Genomic DNA, 25454 nt, shown 5'->3' with positions numbered 1-25454 from the left:
CATGTAGGACGTCGCCCCCAGGCGCCGCGTCACAGTGTAGGGCCCCTCCCAGCGGGGAGCGAGTCCGGCGCAGTAATTGCGCGGCGCTGCCGACAGGGGGTACACTCGGGCGTACACCCGATCGCCAGCCCGCAGTTGTGCCGGGGGTCGCGCTGTCTGGGCCGTGATTCCCTGACTGTAGCGGGCTTATCTTGCACGTGCTGCGTCGTGCTCCTGGGTTCGTCGCTCGTCGCGCTCCTCCGGTTGCTCTCCTGGGTGCGGTACGCCGTGTGTTGCCAGCTCGCCGGGCAGCGGCAGGTTACGCCCCTGGATCATCTCGGCAGGGGTCATCCCAGTGGCCGCGTTCACGTGCCGCCGAACGCAGAACAGTGCGTCGGCGACGTGGCGGTCCCACTGGGTGTGGTCCTCCCCTAGGCGCAGCCGCAGTTGAGTTTTCAGATCCTGATTCCTGCGCTCGGTCGGATTGGCCCTGGGGTGGTATGAGGGTGTGGTGTGGTGGATGATGTGTGCCTCTTGGCACCACCCTCTCCACCGGGCCCCCAGGAACTGGCTGCCGTTGTCCGTCAAGACGGACTCCGGGTAGCCGAAACGAGTGAGGAACTCGCGCGTCAGGACTTCGATGATGGTGGCCGCCCGTGCGTTGCCGCAGGGGTAGGCTTCTGTCCAGCGGGTGAACATGTCGGTCACGACCACTAGGAAGCGCTTACCCCGCGGCGAGCGGGGGTACGGCCCCATCACGTCCAGCGCGAGCGTCTGGAACGGTGTTGACGGCTGGCGAGGCTGCTGTTGCTGCGTGCCGTCGCCTCTGCGGGCCTTGCGGCGCTGGCAGATCTCGCACTCCCGGACGTAGACCCGGACATCCCGGTTCACCCCCGGCCAGTGGTAGTACCGGCAGACGGCTCTCCAGGTCTGGTCCGAGCCTGGGTGTCCGGCGAGGTCATGATCGTGGTAGAATCGCAGTGTTGCTTCGCGCGCTTCGGGTGGGACGTAGGTCTTCCACTCGTCCTCTTCCCCCGGCGGTCTGTTCATGACCCGGTCGCCCCGGAGCTGCCAGGCGGGGTGCTCTCCTCCGCGCGCTGCCTCGCGGCGCCGGTCGGCGTCCGGCGAGCGGCGCTGGGCCGTGAGGACGCGCCGCTCTTGGTCGGCCTCGGTACTGGGGGGTCTTCGGTCCCCTCTACGCCGAGCGTGAGGCGGGTGCAGGTAGGGTGTCCGTCGGCAGTCGTGCTGGTGTGGGATGGAGGCAGGATTTCGTCCCACTCCTCCTCGTCTAGCACCTCCCGTCTGCCGTCTGGCTCGCGCGAGAGCAGGTCGGGGAGCTGATTTTCCGCGCCTGGCACGTGCTCGACCGTAAAGTCGAACGACTGTAGGAGCAGCGCCCAGCGAATCAGCTTCTTCTTCCTCCCCTGCATGGTGTGGAGCCAGGTGAGGCAGCGGTTGTCGGTGCGGAGGGTGAAATGCCTGCCCTCCAGGTGTGGACGGTATTTCTTCACGGCCCACACCACCGCCAAGCACTCCTGTTCGTTGCTGTGGTACCGCCTCTCCGCCGCGCCGAACTTCGCGCTGGCGTAGTCCACCACTTGCCGTTCTCCGTGGTCGTTCACCTGGTACAGCACGGCTCCGGTTCCCAGGGCGCTGGCGTCCGTCTGGAGGACGAGTGGGCGCTCGGGGTCGATGCGGGCCAGTGTGTGGCACCGGGTGAACGCGCTCTTGACGGCCTCGAATGCCGTCTGGGCGGGCGAGCCCCAGTGGTAGCGGACTTGGGGCGACAACAGGTCCGTCAGAGGCGCGATGACTTGTAAAAAAATTCGGAATATAGTTCCGGAGCCAGTTCAGCAGCCCGATGAAGCGCTGCAGTTGCTTCCGGGTGCGTGGGACTTCTGCCATCGCGATCTGCTGGAGGTGTCCTAGTTGGGGGCGGTTCCCCTCCGCGTTGACCACGTGGCCCAGGAAGTCGACCTCGGCGGCTCCTAGATGACATTTGGCTGGGTTGGCTGTCAGTTTGTTTGTGGCCAACCGCTCCATCACCAAGGCCAGATGGCGGCAGTGGTCCTCCCAGGTGTCTGAGTATACTATGACGTCGTCCAGGTATGCTAGGGCGAACTGTCCGATGTAGCCCTCCAGCACACGGGTCATCATGCACTGGAAGGTGGACGGGGCGCACTTTAGGCCGAACGGCATGGCTTTGAACTGGAACCTCCGTCCGTCTGGCACCGTGAACGCCGTCTTCTCCCGGTCCCCGCGTCGTATGGGCACTTGCCAGTACCCGGACTTCAGGTCCAAGGTGCTGAAGACCTGGGCCCTTCCCAAGCCGGCTACGGCGGCCTCGACGCTAATCTGGGGGGGCGGGGCGCTGACGGTCACGGCATTTAACGGCCGGAAGTCCACACAGAATCTGCTTGTCCCGTCTTTCTTGTTGGCCAGCACAATGCACGCATTGTACCGGCTGTGGGACGGCTCGATGACTCCGTCGTGCAGCATCTCGTCCACCTGTTCCCGGATGATTCGCTGCTCGCGAAACCCGTAGCCGCGAGGCGGGTCGAACACTGGGTCATCAGTCAGGGTGGGGATGCAGTGTTCGGTGACGGTGGTCCGCCTCAAGGTTCCGTCCACGGCAAACACTTCGGGTCGGGCGGCGAGGACCTTGTTCACCTCGGCCTGGTAGGAGGGGGGGACGTCGTGGCGCACGTCCGCCAGGGTCAGCACCGCGTCCTGTCGAGGGGGCGTCTGTCCTAGCGCGTACACCACGTACCTCTCAGCTCTTCCCAGGTTGAGGCGGGGGGGTCCTAGCTCCAAGACCGCATCTTGCTGGACCAACCAGGGGAGTCCTAGCACCACCTCCTCACACAAGTCTTGCACGACTACTGCGGACACACTACTGTTCAATTCCTGCATACTCACCACGATCTCAGCATGCCCCAGCATCCGCCCGGTGTGTGTGGTGGTAGCCAGGCGCAGCTCGCCGCTGCCCGGACGCAACGCGCCTGCGGGCACGAACGCGGGGCGTACGAACACGTCGCTCGCTCCGGTGTCGACGAGCGCGGCAGCTGGCCGGCCGTTCACCTCCACGGGGATGCGGAACAGGTTGTCCCGCGGGCGGCCCAGCTGTCCCAAGGTCGGGAGGGCGCGCACCCCGCCAGGCGCGGGGTTGATGGTCTGTGCGGGGGGAGGGGGCTCTAATCCCGGTCCCCCCGGGGGCCGTTTCCCGACTGGGCCGGGCTGGTGCGCTGTGGCGGTGGTGGTACCACGTGCGTCTCCTGGCGCGGCGGTGTGGTGGGTCGCGCCGCCCGTAATCCCCGCGGGCACTCGCTGTGCCAGTGACGTTCGCCACGCGGGCATCCCAAGCGACACAGGGGGGCTTGCTCCCGTGCTCCGGCGTCCCGCGGTCGCTCCGCTCGCCAAGTTGGCGGCGCCTCGATGGCTCGTAGTCCTCGGTGTTGGTGTGAGGGTGAGTCCCGTAGTGCGGTGTTCCGCCGGGCTTCTGGTGGGCTGTCACCCCCTCGGGTGCTCGTGGTCGGGCCGCGCTTGCAGGCTCTCTGGAAGTTGCGTTCCGTCTCGCGTGCTTCCTGCACGTACTCCGCTACACCGCCGGTGTGGCCGCGACGCAGGAAGGGCTGCAGCTCGTCCCTCACTAAGCCCGTGATGATGGGCAGTGCCCCGGACAGGGGGTGCCGGGCGAGATGCGGCGAAAAAATTGGAGTTTAGTGGCGATGAACGCCTCCACTGCCTCGCTGTCCTTCTGCCGAGCCCCATAGAATGAGGCGGAACACTCGACGAGGGGAGATCCTGTGTCGAACCGGTGTCGGAACGTGTCCGTGAACTCGCCCCATGGCATGGCAAACCGACCCCACATGCTCCACCAGCTCCGAGCGGTCCCTCGCAGCTGCTCGCTGACCCGCTCTACCCACTCCGATTGGTGCGTCCGGCACCCGGTCAGGCGCGCCTCGCACTGCGTCAGGAATTCCCCTGGGTCCTCGTGCGGGGCTCCGGCGAACTCTGGCAGAGTCGCTCTGCGGGGCGGCAGGGCTCGTGCCAGGTTTTCCAGGCCGGGCCACACGCACTTGGCCTCGGTGATGTCCAGCGCGTGCGTCGCGCGGCCAGGGTGCGAGCTCCAGTCGCTGCCGTGGGTGGTTGGGGGGGCGGTGATGGCCGGGGTGGTACGGCTCGGTAGGGGTGTGTGGTCCATCGGTGGTGCTCGCGCCTGTAATTCCGTCTCCGTGATGTCGTGCCACGGTTCTATGAGCGCTTCGACCTTGATTGCCGGCAAGTTGTAATCAGGTGCGCATTTACATATCTGTAGAGGGTTCGCTTTCCCCGTTACCAGGTCCCTGCCCTGTGGCCAGTAGCAGACTCGACAGGTGTTCATCTTGAGTCTGTCTGCCATTGCGTCGCGCGGCGCGTCGGTGTTGACAGTCGCTTCGTGCGCGCACGTGGCTTTGTTAAAAACAGACTCCCGATGAAGGCAGAGGGGTGAGGGGGGTTGGCGCGCGCGCTGATTCGGGCCGCTGGCCGAGAGGCGCCCGGACAGCCGCACAAAAGGGAGAGCCGAGACTGGCCACTGCGAAGGGGGGATGCGGATAGCCGTGTGTAGCGGCGGCCGAGAGCGCCCGGACAGCCGCACAAAGCGGAGAGCGCGAGGATGTGAAGGTGGATGAGGGGGGGGGGGTGTGGTGTGCGGGCGAGGATGTTCGCTGAAGGCCCAAAGGGGAGGGGTGGGGGTGAAAAGTGAAAGTTGGCGAGGGTCGGCGCGGGCGTTGACGCGCGCTTCCGGGTGGTCCCTTTGTCGCTGCTCCTCTGTGCGCCAAATTCCACTGCGCGCGTCCAAAATGGCCGTCTTCTGTCCCCTTTGTCTGATTTTCGGCTGTAGTTATGCCCAACGCAAGGGCGCCATTTGCCATCACCCGACCTATGTGAAAGGCCCGGGGGGTACCTGACGGGCGCTACGGGCGTCGCGGTGCTCTTGTCCGGAGGGGCGCCAGGCTAGCGGACTGCTAGGCCGTTGATGTTGGGTCGTGGGTACTCTGCCCCCGCGTGCCCCGCCAGGTACACGGCTTGAATCTACCCTGAATGGTTCTCTCTTGACTGTGAAGGCCGCTCGGCCGTGTGGGGGACGGGAGACTCCGGAAAATAGCATACACGAGTTGGGGAGAATACGTTTAATTTGTGAGTTTCACCGGGGGTCCATGTGGGTACACGGTACACTCTACAAGTCCGCTCCGCGGTTCATTCTCGCTACAAAAATTCTCACCAACACTAACACAGAAAAACATACCACTATGCGACACTGATGGTTACCGCGGCAGTCTCGCGGGACGCGGGTCGATGCTCGCTGGAGACGGCCAGCGCCGAACATTAACGGGTGCAGGGGGGGGGGCTCTATGAGCGGGCTCCTAAATTAGGCGAAACACTTACGTGAGTGATACGACCTGCCGCACGGTATCACTATGAAGACGGTCGGGATAGGCCCGGTTCCGTAAAATACGCGCCGAGTCGACGTGGGCAGCTATGAATTAATGAGGTTTAAATTTAAAGATTTAGTATAGAATAAAAATTAATAAAAATTAAAGAAACTTGGATGCTGCCCACGGACACACGTCTGTTCCCGGCGCGGAGTGGTTCGAGACTGCCGGACATGGCCGCCTCGCAAGGAAGAGAAACTTTCTCTTCTTTGTGAGTCGCGTCAAAAAACATATATTAATTTAATTTACTATATTACCAGTTAAAACATGTTCCAGGTGCCCAATTAAAATGTAGCACCTGGTAATTGGGTGCTTAAGGCTTAACAATAGTTTTAATGTACTTAATTATTTAAAATGTGACATCAAGTTGGCGACTGTATTTATCAACATATTGTCTCACTGTGAGCTGTAATAGTTGGATTTCTTCTAATCTGACACGATCCTAGTCACGGTCATTTTAATTAAGGCCCGTGGCCGCGGTGACTTTTAATAAGGTTTGTTGTCTATTGGGGTCACGCCCGGGACGCTCGCCTGACTCAATCCGGCTGGGCAAGGGGCGCGCTCCGAAAACGGGATACGGTACTGGCGGTGCGGAGCACGGGCTTAAAGGCCATGGTCGGTACGACGTCACACGCTTTTAAAGATTATCAAACTAAAAAGTAAAAAATAATTTTAAAATTAAATTTATGACAATAGTATATAAGCAATACTAGTATAAATGAGAAAAAAGCATGGGGCGCTTAATATTCAAAAAATATGGCACAAAGCGCCTCAAGCTTTTTTCTCATTTATACTAGTATTGCTTATATACTATTGTCATAAATTTAATTTTAAAATTAATTTTTACTTTTTAGTTTGATAATCTTTAAAAGCATGTTTCTTTAGTTTTTTAAACTATATTTATTTTTAACTTTTTAGTTTGATATTCTTTAAAAGCATGTTTTTTAGTTTTTTAAACTATATTTATTCAGCTTGAGTCAAAGTTTTATAAGCACGGGATTTTGTAGACGAGGTCGACGCCATGGTTGCTACTCTCACAGTTCACTCACTAAACGTCACTGTACGTAAAAACTACACGTAATCACACATCAAAAGACAATTTTAAATAAGCTACAGTACACTGTATGTTACAAAACATACAGTGTACTGTACACAGAACGATGCACAGTTGTACAGTACGGAGTGGAGAGGGGTGAGTGTGGGGAGGGGTGACCTTGGAGACACTACTGCTGCGTGTTGTTGCTACGCGCAGGCGGTCGGCACTCGGCACAAGTGTGCGGGAGGGGAAGGGTGAGTCATCACACTACAAGCTACCGCGCATTTGGTCAAACGCTTAACTTTTGCCGAGTATTGTTTGTAAAACGTATTTCCCGATAAATTTACAATTTTTTGAGCCGTAGTTTATAATTTATTCACTAAATTAGACGCACCAAAAATTCGAATTATCCAAAATAAAATTCGAATTATCCACGATTTTTAGCATTGTTTAGATACAAAATGCTAGGGACCAAGAGGAAAATTCGAATTAAAGAAGATTTCGAATTAAAGAAGTTCGAATTATCCAGGTTCCACTGTATATCATCAGCCTTATGATGATATCAGGTATCTTTTTTTCTATCTAAAAATAGCAATCAATAATTATATTTTAATAGTGCAGAAATACTAAGTTTATCTTCATCACTTCCTTATTAATAAGAGCATGCATTTTCTGCGAAAAGATTTCGAGACTAGCTGAGCGTTAAAACACTAGTATTGTCTATGTTTCGTGACTGGTTCTGTTTCGTTCAAGCACATGCTTACTATTAGTACATCAATCACAGCCATCCAGTGCGGGAGAAAACACGTTCTGAACGGCACGGTGAAATAGGGCTGTCTTCTCTTGCAGGCGGCCACCAGTCACAAGGAGGAAACCGTTGGCGTGGGCATACCTTCTTGCGGTCTAATGGGCATTAGAATTTTTTCGCGAACTTCATGGCCCTACTTATTAGTCGTGAATAAATTATTTTGACGTGACAACGTCTAATAAATCGATGAACACCAGCTGCACGCACGAAAAAAAGGCCCGCAACGCACATTGTCCCGTTTTGCTGTGTCCTGTTACGCTCATTGTACGCTTGCGCCGCATCTATCTCTCTTCCACTTGATCAGAAAAATCATTGATTTAACTTTTTCGAGGCAGATTAAACTTGAAACACTCCCATTCGTTTCCTACTTTTAATTTTCCTATCATTGTCCTATCCTTAACAGAATAACACAAATTGGAAGAAGTTAAATAGCAAACATGCATAAAAGTTATAGTTAAAATAATATCTTCATTAAAGTAATAAACATATTTGAATTAATGAGTGCAAATAAAAGTAAATTTATCAAATAAATTGTAGATTTCATTTCACTCCTTTGTATCCATACAAAATAGTGATAATTCAATAAAAATGATTAAATTTTATTCATAAAAGTATGCAATCATTTTATCAATATTTTGTTATGACGTCACGTTAAACTATCGTCCGTAAACCGACTTTACAGACCACCAATTTTTTTTTTGGATATGCGATTGTTCTACGGAAATGTGTCTTTTTCGTTAGGCATTAAGAAAGATTTAAATACAATGTTACTGAGACCTTTACCCATTTGTCTAACTGTTTTTAATAATAGGTGTTGCTTTAACTCACCCGTGTTTCTCCACTCTTGATGTCTGTACCAAATTTTCCAACGATTTCTTATTTTTAACACCGTTATTCAGTTTCTTGATAAAAAAAAAAGAAGTTGGTTGTCTAGACCAAGCGACAAGGTAAACATAAAATGTAGCTTCCTTTAAGTACAGGCTGAAAAAAACATCTTTGTAACAACTGCTTACCATGATCACTTCGCCGCTACCCTATTGCTTGAATCTGCGTGTAAATGTGCGAGTGACTGGTTTTAATGTAGTAGCACCTTTTTTTAAAAAAAATACTGTTTGCTGTATGTTTAATCACTTACCTTTTTATGTATGTCTATGCTTAATTTTTAATTACTTTAAATTAGTTATGGTTGAATCTTTTGTAATAGCTAATATTTGAACATTAAGATAAAATTTTAATTTGTGTTCTTAATATTTAGTCAACATCTGCTTATATAATGCTTAATTTTTAATATTCCACTATTTGATGTAATTGCAGAAAAGTGGTTAAGTGTAAAAAACTTCGCCACCAATAAAGACGATAAATAAATAAATAAATAAATTAATTAATTTGCGCCACTTTGGCATTTTGACAGAACCGAAAATGCCGTAGACTGCACTCCAACTCTATCGCTCCGTCTGCAGTTTGGCAACAACCAGGGATGGGACGAGCTCAGAGTCATTTCTGTGAATCGGGTGTCAACACGAGTGTTTGGTGTCAAGGATAAGAAAAGACCCGTGATGGGTGGGGGTGGGGAGGAGGAAAGGTTCGACGGAGGAAGCATAAAATGACCTGACCTGGCGCTATCCTACGGACAACAGTTGAACTTTTTTCTCATTCTTGCCCTATGTTTCTGAAAACGACCAACAGATGTGTTAGCATCGGAAATTTATTCTCGTAGCCGAGGGCCTAATAAGCCTTAATGTTGAAGGTCCCATCATCCCAACCCTCTATGAATAACACTGCAGACTAATGCCCTACCCTGGCATGTATCTCGAGGAGGAATGATAGTAATCAGACCATTTACTATTAAATTTCATCTTTGTTCGTGATGTAAGGTGGTCAGTTCGTTTGAGATTGTTTATAATCTTAAGTTCTCGCCAAACACTTTAAAACAAATAAAATTAATTAATAATCATTGATATTTGGCCTTTTAAAATCAACTCATTTATTGTAACATATTCTTTGGATGTTAAACAAAAATCCTAAATGAAATAAATTTTTTAACCTCTTTTACAGACCATATATCAGTGCCCTATGTTTAAAACCTCTAGTCTGAGAGAAAGCATAATGTTTGGCTATGTTAAGGAATGAATGGCTGGGATGGCAAGTGATGGGAGGTATTTGTGCGTTGCTTGTGGCAGGTGATCCGCAGGGACATAGCGCGCACGTACCCGGAGCATGACTTCTTCAAGGAGAAGGATGGACTGGGGCAGGAGAGCCTGTTCAACGTGATGAAGGCGTACTCGCTGCATGACCGGGAGGTCGGCTACTGCCAGGGCTCTGGCTTCATCGTTGGCCTGCTGCTCATGCAGGTGCACTTGCCACCGCCACATACCACCCACCACCAACTCATACTACCTGCTGCTACTTACCACCCATCACTATTTACCACATGCCAACACTACTTACCACCCAACACCACTTTCCACCCACCACCACTTACCACCCAACACCACTTACCACCCACCAAAAGTATTTGATGGTATGCTGAATTTAGATCAATGGTAGTAAAATATTTTGCCTTAGAAAACCAATGGAATGCCGAATACAAATCAGGCAAAGGAACAGACTCAATTTCAATTTTTTGGTTAACCCGACGAAACTCTGCAACCATCCATTGTTTGCAGTTAGGTTTAGGGACCAAAAATGCAGACTCGCATACTGTGAGGTGGATTGCTTAATGACACCTTTATCCAATATATGTTGTACTTTCTTTCTTAAAAGATTCATTTGTGGAGGTGCAAGACGGTAAGGTTGACTTTTGACATAACTTATCATTAAGTTTGATTTTGTATTGAATCAGTTTCGTAAGTCCTAATTCTGAGGTTAGAACCTTAGGAAATTGTTCACACAAATTTTTGATAGCAGATGCTGTTGGTAAGGTAAATGATTCAATGGGTCATTTTCTTTATTATTGTTGCTGTCTGTACTAATTTCTGCAGGATTATCATGTTGCTGATTGGTGCCCACAAAATGTACTTTAAGGTTAGGCTGAAACTTAAATAAAATCCATTTCTCCTGAATATCTAGGACAAGTCCAATTTTGGCATAAAATCAGCTCCAAGTATAAAGTCTAAACTTGTAGCATTGCAGCATACATGCCCTTTCTACTGAGGGCGTACCGGTGTTACGTTTTGAATTATTGGTGGAAACAGTGGGCGCCACCACGTGAGTGGACACGTGGACCCGGCTTGATGCTCTTACTCAGGGTGTTACGTGGCCTGTGTGCGGCGAGATATTAGCCTTCCTGATACCTAATTCCACAGCTGTTCCTAACCCAGCCCGCTCTCAGCGTCGGGCACGCTTCTACGTAACCACAGTGGGCTCTTAGGGCGTCCCACACGCCGCTGACTGGGTTAAGGACCCACGTGGCCCCCCCCCCCCCCCCCGAACGCAAAGACACGTGACTCAATTAAGTTGGTTTTATTACTTCTACGTTACACGCCCTCATACAATCCTTCCTTGATACTGTTAAAAAAAGTCCGAGGCACGAATCGGTTTAGTTGAGGAGGCGGACCACACACGTGGCCGCCTCAGCTTTTACGTAGAACACAGGTGGTTAAAAACTCTGGAGAGTATAGAAATCACTAATTAAACAGCCCCACCGACCAAGAGAGGCCCCGAGGATGAATAGAAAACGATTTGAATTATTTAACTGAACATAACTACTTATCGATGAGACAAAGGTGATGTCCCCGGGGTGTCTGAAGAGACGTCCGCTCTCGGCCGGCTGTAGAAGGAGACTGGGCTGAGACAAAGGCTTGCGGCAGGAAACATGGCGCCCTTCGCGCCCAACACAATTACCGTTAACATCTTAGCTATTGCATGCCCTGGGTTATTATAGAAAATAACATGAACTCTTTATAAAATTACCAGATACACATCCACGACCAGACCGTCTGTAATAATTACTTATGTGGTAAAATAGTTTGAATAAAGTTATATGTTAGTTCCGTCATCGCCCGCTAGGGAGCGTTCGTGGCCGTGCTTGCACGTACTTTATTACAAAAACATAATATATTAATAAAACAAAAGACATCACTTACTGGTTTGTCCTGACACTATTTTAGGGGCGAATAGAAAAGGTTACAATATTATTAAATACATATAAGGGTGCGGCGCACTGCAGCTAAGCGCCCTTCCTGCGGTAGTTCGTGGCGCGCAATTTAAATGCTCACTCGACTACGTACGTCACGGTACAAATGCCGGGTAGGAAAGGTGTGGGAAAGGGAACAGAGGATGATCAGGCTCATGGGGCGAAGCCCCGACTGACGTCACTACTAATAACATTGTTACAAAGAATGGGTTAGGTTGCCAGTATATTTTATTCTGAATTTGTAACTATTTAATAATCATGTTTCTTCTGTCATCCTTTCATTTTTGTTTTGCTAGTTATATTTACCTAATACTATGTGTAGTGAGTTTTTTCTATTATGTATTTTAAATTTAATATTGTATTACGTTTTTATTCATATGCAGATGTTGCATAATATTTCTAGAACAAGGGACTGTGTCTGGTGTGATGGTTAGAAAGAGAGGCACGAGAAGCCTGTAAGTGCGAGGGAGACAAAAGCAGTAATTCCCCTCAGAGATAGATAAAGGCGGGGATTCCCCCCACTGCGTGGGAACTGAGTGATAACTGCTGTCTCACGGTGTAGGAGAGAGAACGAGAATGGTAAGTCCCTGTTGTATGTACGAAAATGGTTTTCATTGTATCTTTGCAGTGTTCTTATTGGCTTGTATCTGTAAGTTTGAATGAAGCGTGCGTGTGATTGGTCGGTGTGGTCATGTGACTTCTCCTTCCTGTGTGAAGGACAAGGTGGCATGACTTCATTAGTCATCTGGCGTTCGTTGCAAGGCGAGGGCGCGTTTCAGCGGCTCGCGCCGGCTGTTTTTTCGCCAGGTGCTATCGTGTTTGAGGCCGCACAGATTTAGGGTTTTTCAGTAGAAGGTTACTGAAGAACTTAAGCTACGCTTGTTTTCGTTAATTTTCAGCGCCTGAGCTGCGAGCATTTTTCGACAGGCGGATATATGTATTAAAAGAGTAAGCAACCTATATTGAAAGTGATTGGTTTCGTCTGCGCATTCTATTAAAAAAATAAAACAAAACTAAACTAAAGTTGGCGCAACATCTTTTTATTTTTTGTATATAATGAACTGTAACATTTGTGTGGCCCTAAGTGCGGCGGGCACGAAATTTACACTACCCTGAGATTGAGATGGACATTTTCGACAGTGATTAAAAAATATAAACATTCTTAAAACAGTTCGCGACTACGATAACCTCAAATAACAAAAATTTACAACAAATATTGGAAAGTTTATAAGAAAACGGCGGAGAAAAGTTTTCAGGACTATCGGCGGAGCTGAGTGACGAGTGAAGTGTGCGGTGCAGCGAGGGCCTACACCTGAAAACGGTATCGTCAACGAATGCCGGCCACCTAATCCAGTTTCCTGAGACGTAGCCCACATCACAGGACGTCGGGGAAACAGCAAGGATCGAGTGCCGGAGCAACGCAGAACTTCGAGATCATCACATCGTGGGACATCGCAGAATGTTGAGACATTCACGTCAGGAAGAGTTGCGGTAGTGAACACCGAACGATACTTCAGTATCTTTGAATCACGGACAACGTGGGATGAGTCGCCGACAATAGCAAGTAGGAAAATTTAATAAAACTGTGTTATTTATATGATTTTAAGCATTTAACTTGTATTTGTGTAAAATTTTGGAATTTGTATATTTTAACATGGATAACGATAATAAAAGTAGTAGCGAATCAGAGTTTATGGGTTTTCAGGAAAATGTATAAAATTCCGAGCAATCAAATCCAAATTTGGAGATAAGTTTTGGGGGGGGGGGGGGGGGGGGGGGTCGATCGGTCGTCTTTACGGTGGATTGTTAGTGGGCGCCACCACGTGGTACGGCACGTGGACCCGGTGAGACTCCTAACTCAGGGAGTGACGTCGCCCATGTGAGGCGTGATATCCCCCCCTTGAAAACATCTAGCACTAATTCCTGCCCGCTCTCAGCGTCGGGCACGCTTTTCCCTACGAAGTGGGCTCTCAGGCGTCCCACACGCCGTCACTCTCCACGTGGTCACACAGATTGAAAATAAAAGAATAATACGTTAAATTCATACACCTGATTTATTCCGCTACTTCAGCTCACACAAGTACACGGTTGAAGCTATGCAAAATGCCCGCTGCACGAATCGGTTTATAGGTGATGAGCCACCACGTGGTCATATTGAATTACGTAGTACAAGATAAAAGACCGAAACTGGCCGTAAATTAATTAATAAAGCAGTCCCCCGACCGAAAGCCGCTCCGAGGACTAAAAGAAAGCGATTTAAATGAAATTACAGTTAACAGAATTACTTGGCAGAGAATACAAGCGGTGAGGTCCCCGGAGTGCTGATGCGTCTGCTCTCGGTCGTTGATGGCGGAAGACTGGGGGTGAGATCATGGCTCGCTCGACTAACATGGCGTCCTCCCGCCGAAACAATTGCCGTTAATAGATATTAGCGAATTCGTGCCATGGGAAACTAAATTAACATGACAAGAATGCGTTGACAATTATGTAACAATTTTTGAATGAATTGAAAAGATTGTACAAATTATAATTATTAAGATTGAAACGTATTTATTGTCTGGCTTTGGGTTTCCTCGGGAATGTCCGGAAACGCTATGATATTTTAATATATAAGTTAAAAAATAAAAGTACATAAAACCCTCCTGGCCGATCTGCCGTCACGTTGCACTTAGGGAATTTAAAAAAAACAACACAATTATATATATATATTTATGTTTTTAGGGGTACGGCGCACTGGCTCGACAGCGCCCTCTTGCCGGGCGAGCACACACGCACGCACACGTACGCACGGGTAGGCGGGAGGTTTGAATGGAGGGTGGATGGTGTTTGGGCGGTGGCATAAGGACTTACAGGGGCCGTAGGCCCGGACGATGTCAATTGCCCCCCCCCCCCCCCCCCCCCCCTGAAAGTAGGCCGATATGACAGCGCCGAGTGACAGATGGTTGAGAGGCATGGCCTGCAATGTTTACATCGCGCACGTGGCAATGTTGTTGTTTACGTCCGTGCGGGCAGGTGGCAATGTTGACGTGATGGGCGAGCACTGTTTACACGATGACGGGCGATGATGTTGACATGATGGCGGGCGAGTAATATTTACATGACGGACAATACACATGGGCAGAATGGGCGCTGGCTGACTAACCTTGGGTGTGGAGACCCACCAGTTGCTCCGGCTCCAAATCCGCGGCTGCTGCGGCTGCGGCGGCTGTTGCGTCTCGCATCGTGCGGCGGCGCGGTGGTGGCCAGGGTGCCGGCCGGCAGGGGCGCCGGCGATCAAGGTCAGGCGGCTCGTGACAGGCGGGCAGCAAGCGCGGGTGGCGCTTGTCACGGCCCGGCTTGGCCTCGCAGACATGCGGGTGCTTTGCGGCCCGTGGTGACAGACGGGTGACAGGTGCACGGATGGTTGTCACGTTCGGTGGTGGGGCGGTCGGGCGTCCAGGTGTCGTGGCGTCGACCTGCATTGCGTCAGGCGTATGCAGGGAGCTCAGGCGACCCCGTAGCTGCGGTGGCTTGAAGGTGCGGCGTCTCAATGTTGCCAACTTGCGGCATGCGCGTGGCGTCTCGGGCGGCGAGGCACTTGATCGGATTACCGATACTGCGGCGCTCGGCGTCGGAATTGGGCGTCGTGGCGTCTCGGTCGTTTCTGGCGTCGCGTCAGGCGGTCACGAAGGTGGCATCGGCGTAGGCGTCGCGCGCGTCCGTCTTTTTTCGGTCAGGTTCGTCTGTCTGTGCCTCGAAGCCAGGCGGGCACAGAGGAGCAAATCCAGGTGGGCACAGAGGAGCGAATCCAGGTGGTGGGGCGGCGCTCAAGCGTCTCGGCGTCAGGGCCCTGAACGTCGTGTCGCAAAGTGTCTCGTTTGCGACCGAGCACTCGGGTGGCGGTGACGAAGGCACGATGACGTCGAAGCCAGGTGGAGGCGACAAGGTGGCGCGTAATGTCGGCGCTGAGTCTGGTGGCGTCCGTGGCGAGTCGTGTGGCGGAGACGAGGCGGGTTGCGTCGGAATAGACCTTGGTGGCGTCGGGACGGCAGTTCGGTGCGGTGGCGAGGTCATTCCGGCGTCGGGAGGTGTCTCCGGCACGAGGCGGGTGCTGGACGGCGTTGCAGACTGCGGCGGGACGGTCGGCGTCGTGCGTCGCTCAGTTGGCTTCGGCGAGTCAAGCGTCATCACAGTCGGGATGAGTGGCATCGGGTCGGCGAAACGTGGTCTTGCGGATGATGACGTAATCGGACCAGTGTCGGGAGACGTCATGTCAACGAGAGGTACCGTGGTTGGTGGCTCCAGGGCAGGAGGCGGCGGGAGCGGAATTGGCGTTGGGACGACGAGCGTCGGTGTCGGGATAAGTGGCGTCGGGTCGACGAATCGCAGTGATTCTGGTAGTGCAGGGATCGGACTTGCATCGGGAGGCGTCAAGTCGATGAGTTTCGGCATTGGCACGACGGGCGTCGGCGTCAGGACGACGGGCGTCCTAGAGCGGTAGGCGTCGGAACACGTGATGGTACGGGTGACGTCGGGACGTACCTTCGTGATGCTGGTGTCGGCGTCGTTGGCACATGGTGCGTCGGCGAGTCGATCTGCGTCATTTTTGGCTTGAGCGGCGTCGGTGTGAGCGGCGTCGGCATGAGTGTCGTCGGCGGACCGGGAAGCGTCGCGGCGTGTCTTGGAGAAGAAATTTTCGGCGTCTCTGCCGGGTACTGCGCCTGGGTGGCTAGGTAGGCGGTACATCGCGCGCACGTGAAGGTAAAAAACTTGCGCAGTATAGTTCTTTCACGCTCGCCGATACAGCCAAAATGCCACAGGCAGGCGCATTCCTGACAGTGGTATCCCTCGCTACTACCTCCGGGACATGACCATGCAATAGCCACACTCAGATCCGGCGGCGGTCCTGCCATAAAAGTCCCAACTTGGACATGGGTAGGAACACGCGATGCACTCGTCTGCGTACATGTCTACGCACTTGGTACTCTACACACGAACAGTCCTCACGAACACATCAGCACTGTGTTACTTACTGCGCTCGGAGTGCGTTGTTTGTGCGCGGATTCCTGGAAGCGTGCGCTTGCTGAACACGTGGCCGGCGCGCCAGAGTCCCGCTATGCGCTCCGCGCGAACAATAGTTTCAGCGCGAACTTTAGTTCCGCGCGCTCCGCGTAACAACCGCCTATCTCACGCGCTCGTACAGGTCTCGGTACTAGACGCCTTCTATCACGCCCCACGCTCTTGGGAGCCACTTGACACGGTGGGGGGGGGGGGGGGGTCGATCGGTCGTCTTTACGGTGGATTGTTAGTGGGCGCCACCACGTGGTACGGCACGTGGACCCGGTGAGACTCCTAACTCAGGGCGTGACGTCGCCCATGTGAGGCGTGATATCCCCCCTTGAAAACATCTAGCACTAATTCCTGCCTGCTCTCAGCGTCGGGCACGCTTTTCCCTACGAAGTGGGCTCTCAGGCGTCCCACACGCCGTCACTCTCCACGTGGTCACACAGATTGAAAATAAAAGAATAATACGTTAAATTCATACACCTGATTTATTCCGCTACTTCAGCTCACACAAGTACACGGTTGAAGCTATGCAAAATGCCCGCTGCACGAATCGGTTTATAGGTGATGAGCCACCACGTGGTCATATTGAATTACGTAGTACAAGATAAAAGACCGAAACTGGCCGTAAATTAATTAATAAAGCAGTCCCCCGACCGAAAGCCGCTCCGAGGACTAAAAGAAAGCGATTTAAATGAAATTACAGTTAACAGAATTACTTGGCAGAGAATACAAGCGGTGAGGTCCCCGGAGTGCTGATGCGTCTGCTCTCGGTCGTTGATGGCGGAAGACTGGGGGTGAGATCATGGCTCGCTCGACTAACATGGCGTCCTCCCGCCGAAACAATTGCCGTTAATAGATATTAGCGAATTCGTGCCATGGGAAACTAAATTAACATGACAAGAATGCGTTGACAATTATGTAACAATTTTTGAATGAATTGAAAAGATTGTACAAATTATAATTATTAAGATTGAAACGTATTTATTGTCTGGCTTTGGGTTTCCTCGGGAATGTCCGGAAACGCTATGATATTTTAATATATAAGTTAAAAAATAAAAGTACATAAAACCCTCCTGGCCGATCTGCCGTCACGTTGCACTTAGGGAATTTAAAAAAAACAACACAATTATATATATATATTTATGTTTTTAGGGGTACGGCGCACTGGCTCGACAGCGCCCTCTTGCCGGGCGAGCACACACGCACGCACACGTACGCACGGGTAGGCGGGAGGTTTGAATGGAGGGTGGATGGTGTTTGGGCGGTGGCATAAGGACTTACAGGGGCCGTAGGCCCGGACGATGTCAATTGCCCCCCCCCCCCCCCCCCCCCCCCGAAAGTAGGCCGATATGACAGCGCCGAGTGACGGATGGTTGAGAGGCATGGCCTGCAATGTTTACATCGCGCACGTGGCAATGTTGTTGTTTACGTCCGTGCGGGCAGGTGGCAATGTTGACGTGATGGGCGAGCACTGTTTACACGATGACGGGCGATGATGTTGACATGATGGCGGGCGAGTAATATTTACATGACGGACAATACACATGGGCAGAATGGGCGCTGGCTGACTAACCTTGGGTGTGGAGACCCACCAGTTGCTCCGGCTCCAAATCCGCGGCTGCTGCGGCTGCGGCGGCTGTTGCGTCTCGCATCGTGCGGCGGCGCGGTGGTGGCCAGGGTGCCGGCCGGCAGGGGCGCCGGCGATCAAGGTCAGGCGGCTCGTGACAGGCGGGCAGCAAGCGCGGGTGGCGCTTGTCACGGCCCGGCTTGGCCTCGCAGACATGCGGGTGCTTTGCGGCCCGTGGTGACAGACGGGTGACAGGTGCACGGATGGTTGTCACGTTCGGTGGTGGGGCGGTCGGGCGTCCAGGTGTCGTGGCGTCGACCTGCATTGCGTCAGGCGTATGCAGGGAGCTCAGGCGACCCCGTAGCTGCGGTGGCTTGAAGGTGCGGCGTCTCAATGTTGCCAACTTGCGGCATGCGCGTGGCGTCTCGGGCGGCGAGGCACTTGATCGGCGTACCGATACTGCGGCGCTCGGCGTCGGAATTGGGCGTCGTGGCGTCTCGGTCGTTTCTGGCGTCGCGTCAGGCGGTCACGAAGGTGGCATCGGCGTCGGCGTCGCGCGCGTCCGTCTTTTTTCGGTCAGGTTCGTCTGTCTGTGCCTCGAAGCCAGGCGGGCACAGAGGAGCAAATCCAGGTGGGCACAGAGGAGCGAATCCAGGTGGTGGGGCGGCGCTCAAGCGTCTCGGCGTCAGGGCCCTGAACGTCGTGTCGCAAAGTGTCTCGTTTGCGACCGAGCACTCGGGTGGCGGTGACGAAGGCATGATGACGTCGAAGCCAGGTGGAGGCGACAAGGTGGCGCGTAATGTCGGCGCTGAGTCTGGTGGCGTCCGTGGCGAGTCGTGTGGCGGAGACGAGGCGGGTTGCGTCGGAATAGACCTTGGTGGCGTCGGGACGGCAGTTCGGTGCGGTGGCGAGGTCATTCCGGCGTCGGGAGGTGTCTCCGGCACGAGGCGGGTGCTGGACGGCGTTGCAGACTGCGGCGGGACGGTCGGCGTCGTGCGTCGCTCAGTTGGCTTCGGCGAGTCAAGCGTCATCACAGTCGGGATGAGTGGCATCGGGTCGGCGAAACGTGGTCTTGCGGATGATGACGTAATCGGACCAGTGTCGGGAGACGTCATGTCAACGAGAGGTACCGTGGTTGGTGGCTCCAGGGCAGGAGGCGGCGGGAGCGGAATTGGCGTTGGGACGACGAGCGTCGGTGTCGGGATAAGTGGCGTCGGGTCGACGAATCGCAGTGATTCTGGTAGTGCAGGGATCGGACTTGCATCGGGAGGCGTCAAGTCGATGAGTTTCGGCATTGGCACGACGGGCGTCGGCGTCAGGACGACGGGCGTCCTAGAGCGGTAGGCGTCGGAACACGTGATGGTACGGGTGACGTCGGGACGTACCTTCGTGATGCTGGTGTCGGCGTCGTTGGCACATGGTGCGTCGGCGAGTCGATCTGCGTCATTTTTGGCTTGAGCGGCGTCGGTGTGAGCGGCGTCGGCATGAGTGTCGTCGGCGGACCGGGAAGCGTCGCGGCGTGTCTTGGAGAAGAAATTTTCGGCGTCTCTGCCGGGTACTGCGCCTGGGTGGCTAGGTAGGCGGTACATCGCGCGCACGTGAAGGTAAAAAACTTGCGCAGTATAGTTCTTTCACGCTCGCCGATACAGCCAAAATGCCACAGGCAGGCGCATTCCTGACAGTGGTATCCCTCGCTACTACCTCCGGGACATGACCATGCAATAGCCACACTCAGATCCGGCGGCGGTCCTGCCATAAAAGTCCCAACTTGGACATGGGTAGGAACACGCGATGCACTCGTCTGCGTACATGTCTACGCACTTGGTACTCTACACACGAACAGTCCTCACGAACACATCAGCACTGTGTTACTTACTGCGCTCGGAGTGCGTTGTTTGTGCGCGGATTCCTGGAAGCGTGCGCTTGCTGAACACGTGGCCGGCGCGCCAGAGTCCCGCTATGCGCTCCGCGCGAACAATAGTTTCAGCGCGAACTTTAGTTCCGCGCGCTCCGCGTAACAACCGCCTATCTCACGCGCTCGTACAGGTCTCGGTACTAGACGCCTTCTATCACGCCCCACGCTCTTGGGAGCCACTTGACACGGTGGGGGGGGGGGGGGGGGGTCGATCGGTCGTCTTTACGGTGGATTGTTAGTGGGCGCCACCACGTGGTACGGCACGTGGACCCGGTGAGACTCTTAACTCAGGGCGTGACGTCGCCCATGTGAGGCGTGATATCCCCCCTTGAAAACATCTAGCACTAATTCCTGCCTGCTCTCAGCGTCGGGCACGCTTTTCCCGACGAAGTGGGCTCTCAGGCGTCCCACACGCCGTCACTCTCCACGTGGTCACACAGATTGAAAATAAAAGAATAATACGTTAAATTCATATACCTGATTTATTCCGCTACTTCAGCTCACACAAGTACACGGTTGAAGCTATGCAAAACGCCCGCTGCACAAATCGGTTTATAGGTGATGAGCCACCACGTGGTCATATTGAATTACGTAGTACAAGATAAAAGACCGAGACTGGCCGTAAATTAATTAATAAAGCAGTCCCCCGACCGAAAGCCGCTCCGAGGACTAAAAGAAAGCGATTTAAATGAAATTACAGTTAACAGAATTACTTGGCAGAGAATACAAGCGGTGAGGTCCCCGGAGTGCTGATGCGTCTGCTCTCGGTCGTTGATGGCGGAAGACTGGGGGTGAGATCATGGCTCGCTCGACTAACATGGCGTCCTCCCGTCGAAACAATTGCCGTTAATAGATATTAGCGAATTCGTGCCACGGGAAACTAAATTTACATGACAAGAATGCGTTGAAAATTATGTAACAATTTTTGAATGAATTGAAAAGATTGTACAAATTATAATTATTAAGATTGAAACGTATTTATTGTCTGGCTTTGGGTTTCCTCGGGAATGTCCGGAAACGCTATGATATTTTAATATATAAGTTAAAAAATAAAAGTACATAAAACCCTCCCGGCCGATCTGCCGTCACGTTGCACTTAGGGAATTTAAAACAAACAACACAATTATATATATTTATGTTTTTAGGGGTACGGCGCACTGGCTCGACAGCGCCCTCTTGCCGGGCGAGCACACACGCATGCACACGTACGCACGGGTAGGCGGGAGGTTTGAATGGAGGGTGGATGGTGTTTGGGCGGTGGCATATCGGACTTACAGGGGCCGTAGGCCCTGACGATGTCAGTTTAATTGAACAGGGTTTTTCATGTCAACAGGAAATAACTGAAAACATGGAACACCCTGCTGAAAGTTGTCAACAGGGAACACATCCAATTATTAATAGCCCATTTGAGTTTATGGGGGGGTCAGATATGTTACAGAAATTAATGGAAATGATGCAAGGAATGACACAAAAAATTGAACATGGACAACAGGATCTTATTTATAACAAGGACAATAGGAATTAAAACAGGAAATTTCACAGGTTAAGAATAAAATCCTTAAACAGGTACAGCAGAAGTTAGTGAAAATAGAGGAGAAACTGTATAAAGTACAAACTGAAGTAAATGAAAAAATTCACAATTGCATACAAATGATTGAAATATGTGAGTCAGGAGTAAAAAAAATGCAGACCGGTCTTGAGAAATGTAGTAGTAATGTAGGCAGTTTGAAAGAATGCATAACTATAGTTAGGCAGGAAGCAGAAGAAAATAAATTCTACAGGAAAATTTGGGACAGGTTCAAACAGGAATTGCCAGAAACCACAATGAAATTGAGGACCTTCACATTAAGGTATGTGAAAACATTAGGAACTTTCAGATATAGGATTGGCAAATACAGGATGTACAGGATACTTTAGAAATAAATGTAGATAAAGTACTTTTGGAAAATGTAAACATAGGAAATATGTTCGAAAAGTTTCGAGATGAAGTTGGTCAGTAATGCCTAAAAAAAGTTGAGGAAAAATTGGCTCGAATTCGAGGTGGCCCCATTCATAGCTCAGTACTCACCATTGATGAAATTAACACTTTTGAGAAGACTGTTCCGAAGTTTTATGGAGATAACGGGGGCTATGCCTATCCAATTTATCACAAAATGTGACAAAGTATTTCGCTATCTTAAAGGATCTGATGAACAGCAGGTAGAATTGTTTGTAGCAAAATTGGCAGGTGATGCATTGCAGTGTGGAATGCAGAAGGAAAGCGAGTGGAACAATTTTACAGATTCCAAGCAAGCATTCCTTGAAAAATATTGAGGAATTTATGTACAGGATGTTTTTTACAATATTTGTTTTCAGGGAAACACAGGGGAAGAGATGGCCCCATGGCTAATTATGTTCACAGATTACACAGTCAGGCTAAATACCTCAGTAATCCTATAGCTGATAAGCGGTTCATTTCTCATATGGTACATCATTTCAATCGACAGGTACAAAATTGCATTCTAGGATTGAGAGCATAAGGTGTTGAGGAGGTAGTGGCGCTGCTCGAAACTCTCGATCGATGAGATGAACGGAAGGAGGGGCTCCATGGCAGAGACCCAGAGTACCAGGGCAGGGCGCAGGGACCACCCAGGGAGAGGGCCCACCAGCCAGGTTATCAGCAGCAACCCCCTCGCCAAGAACAAGGTAATGAAAGAGTACCCAGGTGGAGGCGAGAGCAACAGCAAGAAGGGAGAGCACAAGAGGGGCAGCGTCAACCACCACAACAGGAAAGGCGAGACAATAGGAATTTAACCGAATAGGGTGGGAGGATCGAGCCTCAGACCCCCCACAAGCAAATGCAAAAGGGGCAGTATCACAATGCCAGGTTTTGCAAAATTGTAATAATAAAATTACCTCACATGATAGGTATTTTGTTACATGATGTTGAAGAATCTGGTAACCAAATTGTTCAAGGAAAAATGGGTACGTGTCCTTATGTTTTGGGGGAAATTTGTGATATCAAATCACCAGTAAAAATGTTGATTGACACTGGCAGTGAAGTAACTGCGATGTCTGAGGAATTTTTTAACTCGTTAGGAAATAAAATCACTAAATCTTTAGCAGTGTTACCAGTATCTAATGTCACTATAGTAGGGGCTACAAACAAAAATAGGTTAGAAACAAAAATGTGAAAAAGCAGGTCCTTTTAGAAGTAAAATTAGGCGATATTAGCATATGGATTGTATTCCTTGTTGTGACAGGGTTAAGTGTTAAAATAATTTTGGGATCTGATTGGCTACAAGGAAAGGAAACTGTTATTGATTATTCACAACAATGTATATATTTGATGGGGACTAAAATTGCTTTTGAAGCAGATCGGAAAACACAATCATTTCAGTTACAAATGTTAAAGGGAGAAATGTGTTCAATTGAACTAGAATGGGAATGTAATTTTTTGGAAAAAGCATATATGATTGAAACTGATGTTGAACAAATTTTGCTTCAAGGGGGTAAGCAGCAACAGGCAAAATTAAGACAAATTTTGCAGAAACATCATAAGGCATTTGCTTATTTCCCAGGTTTGAATAATAAATACGGATGTGAACTAAAATTGAGAGAACATAAACCTTTTGTGCAGAGGCATTACCCAGTAGCTTACAATTTGAGACCTGCAGTAGGAAACGAGATTCAAAACATGATTAGTATGGATATTATTGAAAGGCGTAGCTGTGAATATTCAAATCCCATGGTTATTGTAAAAAAGAAAAATGGAGGGGTTAGGTTATGTTTAGATGCTCGGAAATTAAACAAAATAATAATACCAGATAGGGAATCACCAGCACCTATGGAAGAATTGTTGCAAAAGTTTGAGGGTTGTAAATATTTTTCAAAAATCGATTTAGTTGCATCTTATTGGCAGATCCCATTAGTTGAAGATTCTAGAGCTTTTACAGCATTTTTGTATCAAGGGAAAACATATTGTTTCAAAAGACTGCCGTTTGGTTTAAATGTTTCTGTGAGTCATTTTATTCGAGGATTGGAAGAAGTTTTAGGGCCGGAAGTACTGGAATTAGTAACGATTTATGTGGACGATATCCTAATTGCTACAAAAACTTTTGAAGAACACAGCCATGTAATACAGTTAGTCCTTGAAAAACTACAGGAAACTTGCAGAAATCTGAGTTCTTGAAAGATGAAATTACCTTTTTAGGAAATATTGTAAATGTCCAAGGAATTCATATTGACCCTGATAAGCTGGAATCAGTAAGGAACTACCCTCCACCGGAAAACCGCAAACAATTGGAGAGACTCATAGGTGTTTTTCAATTTTTTTCGTAAATACATTTTCCAGGTTTCAGTCATATTTGTGGACCGTTAAGAAAACTGCTTCAGAAAGGTCAGTGCTGGGAGTGGAGTGAACCTCAGTATCAAGCATTAGAAAGGCTTAAACAGGAATTAGAGAGGGAGATTTTGTTATATCATCCTAAATTGAATGAAAAGTTTTACATTTCCTGTGATGCATCAAATGAAGCAGTAGGTGCCATGCTGTTTTAGTTAAATCAGGTGGGAGAGCAAGTGCCAGTTAGTTTTGCCAGCAGGGCTTTAAATGCAGCTGAAGTAAATTACACTACCACAGAAAAGGAACTAATCAAGGAAAAATTTTCAATCAGAGATGGTCATTTGTTTCAAAATGTAAGTAATAGTATTCCTAAGTGGGTACTCTGTGTTCCGAATAATATAAGAAATGAAATATGTGCTCTGATGCATAATGAATGTGGTCATTTTGGTGTAACAAAAACTGTTAAATATATTCAAGGGTTTTGTATTTTTAGGGATATGTATAGGACAGTGTCTAAGTGTATTAAATCATGTTTATTGTGTGCACAAACTAAGGTAATGAATCGAAAATGTCAAGGTTTGATGGGTAATGTTTTGGTGAGCATGCCATTAGAAGTGGTGTGTGTTGATTTGTTTGGACCTTTACCTAAAGGAAGAGGTGGTGTTAAGTATATTTTGGTTGTAGTAGATGTTTTTTCTAAGTATGTAAAGTTGTATCCTATCAAAAGCGCTACCTCTCAAGTGGTTACTGAGAAGATAATGGACATGTATGTAAAATAGGTAGGCCTTCCAGAAAAAATAATTTCTGACAATGGACCACAATTTCGGAGTGAGCAGTGGAAAACATTGTCTAGTAGTTTAGGTATTGAGTTAGGATACACTGTGGTATACCATCCAGCTGCTAACCCTGCAGAGAGAGTAATGAGGGAATTGGGACAATTGTTTAGAGTGTATTGTAACAAAAACCATAGCTATTGGGAAAATGTTGTAAGTCAAGTGGAAAAACTGTTAAATAATTGCTGGCATGAAAGTACAGGGTTCACACCTGTTGAATTGATGTTACAGGTTTTTCCAACCACGAGATTGCAAAAGGCAATTAATTTTCCAAAAAATAATGAAATGCAGTTAAAATACAAGTTAGAAAATGCTAGGAAAAAACTAATGTATAAGT

General features: G+C 50.0%; 1 protein-coding gene across 7 annotated transcripts in view; it reads left to right on the top strand.

Annotated features, from left to right (window-relative positions):
• The window catches only part of LOC134527226 (ecotropic viral integration site 5 ortholog), a 950124-nt gene that overhangs the window by 721571 nt on the left and 203099 nt on the right, over positions 1 to 25454 (top strand). For all 7 annotated transcript variants that reach the window (XM_063359715.1, XM_063359712.1, XM_063359717.1 and 4 more), the window contains exon 7: positions 9481 to 9651. In XM_063359715.1, the coding sequence (XP_063215785.1) occupies positions 9481 to 9651 (171 nt within the window). The remainder of the gene's footprint in view (positions 1 to 9480; positions 9652 to 25454) is intronic.

This window comes from Bacillus rossius, chromosome 1 (genome assembly GCF_032445375.1).
Source record: "Bacillus rossius redtenbacheri isolate Brsri chromosome 1, Brsri_v3, whole genome shotgun sequence".
NCBI lineage: Eukaryota > Metazoa > Arthropoda > Insecta > Phasmatodea > Bacillidae > Bacillus > Bacillus rossius.
Note: the sequence above shows the minus strand (reverse complement) of the source record. Positions and strands in the feature narration are given on the sequence as shown.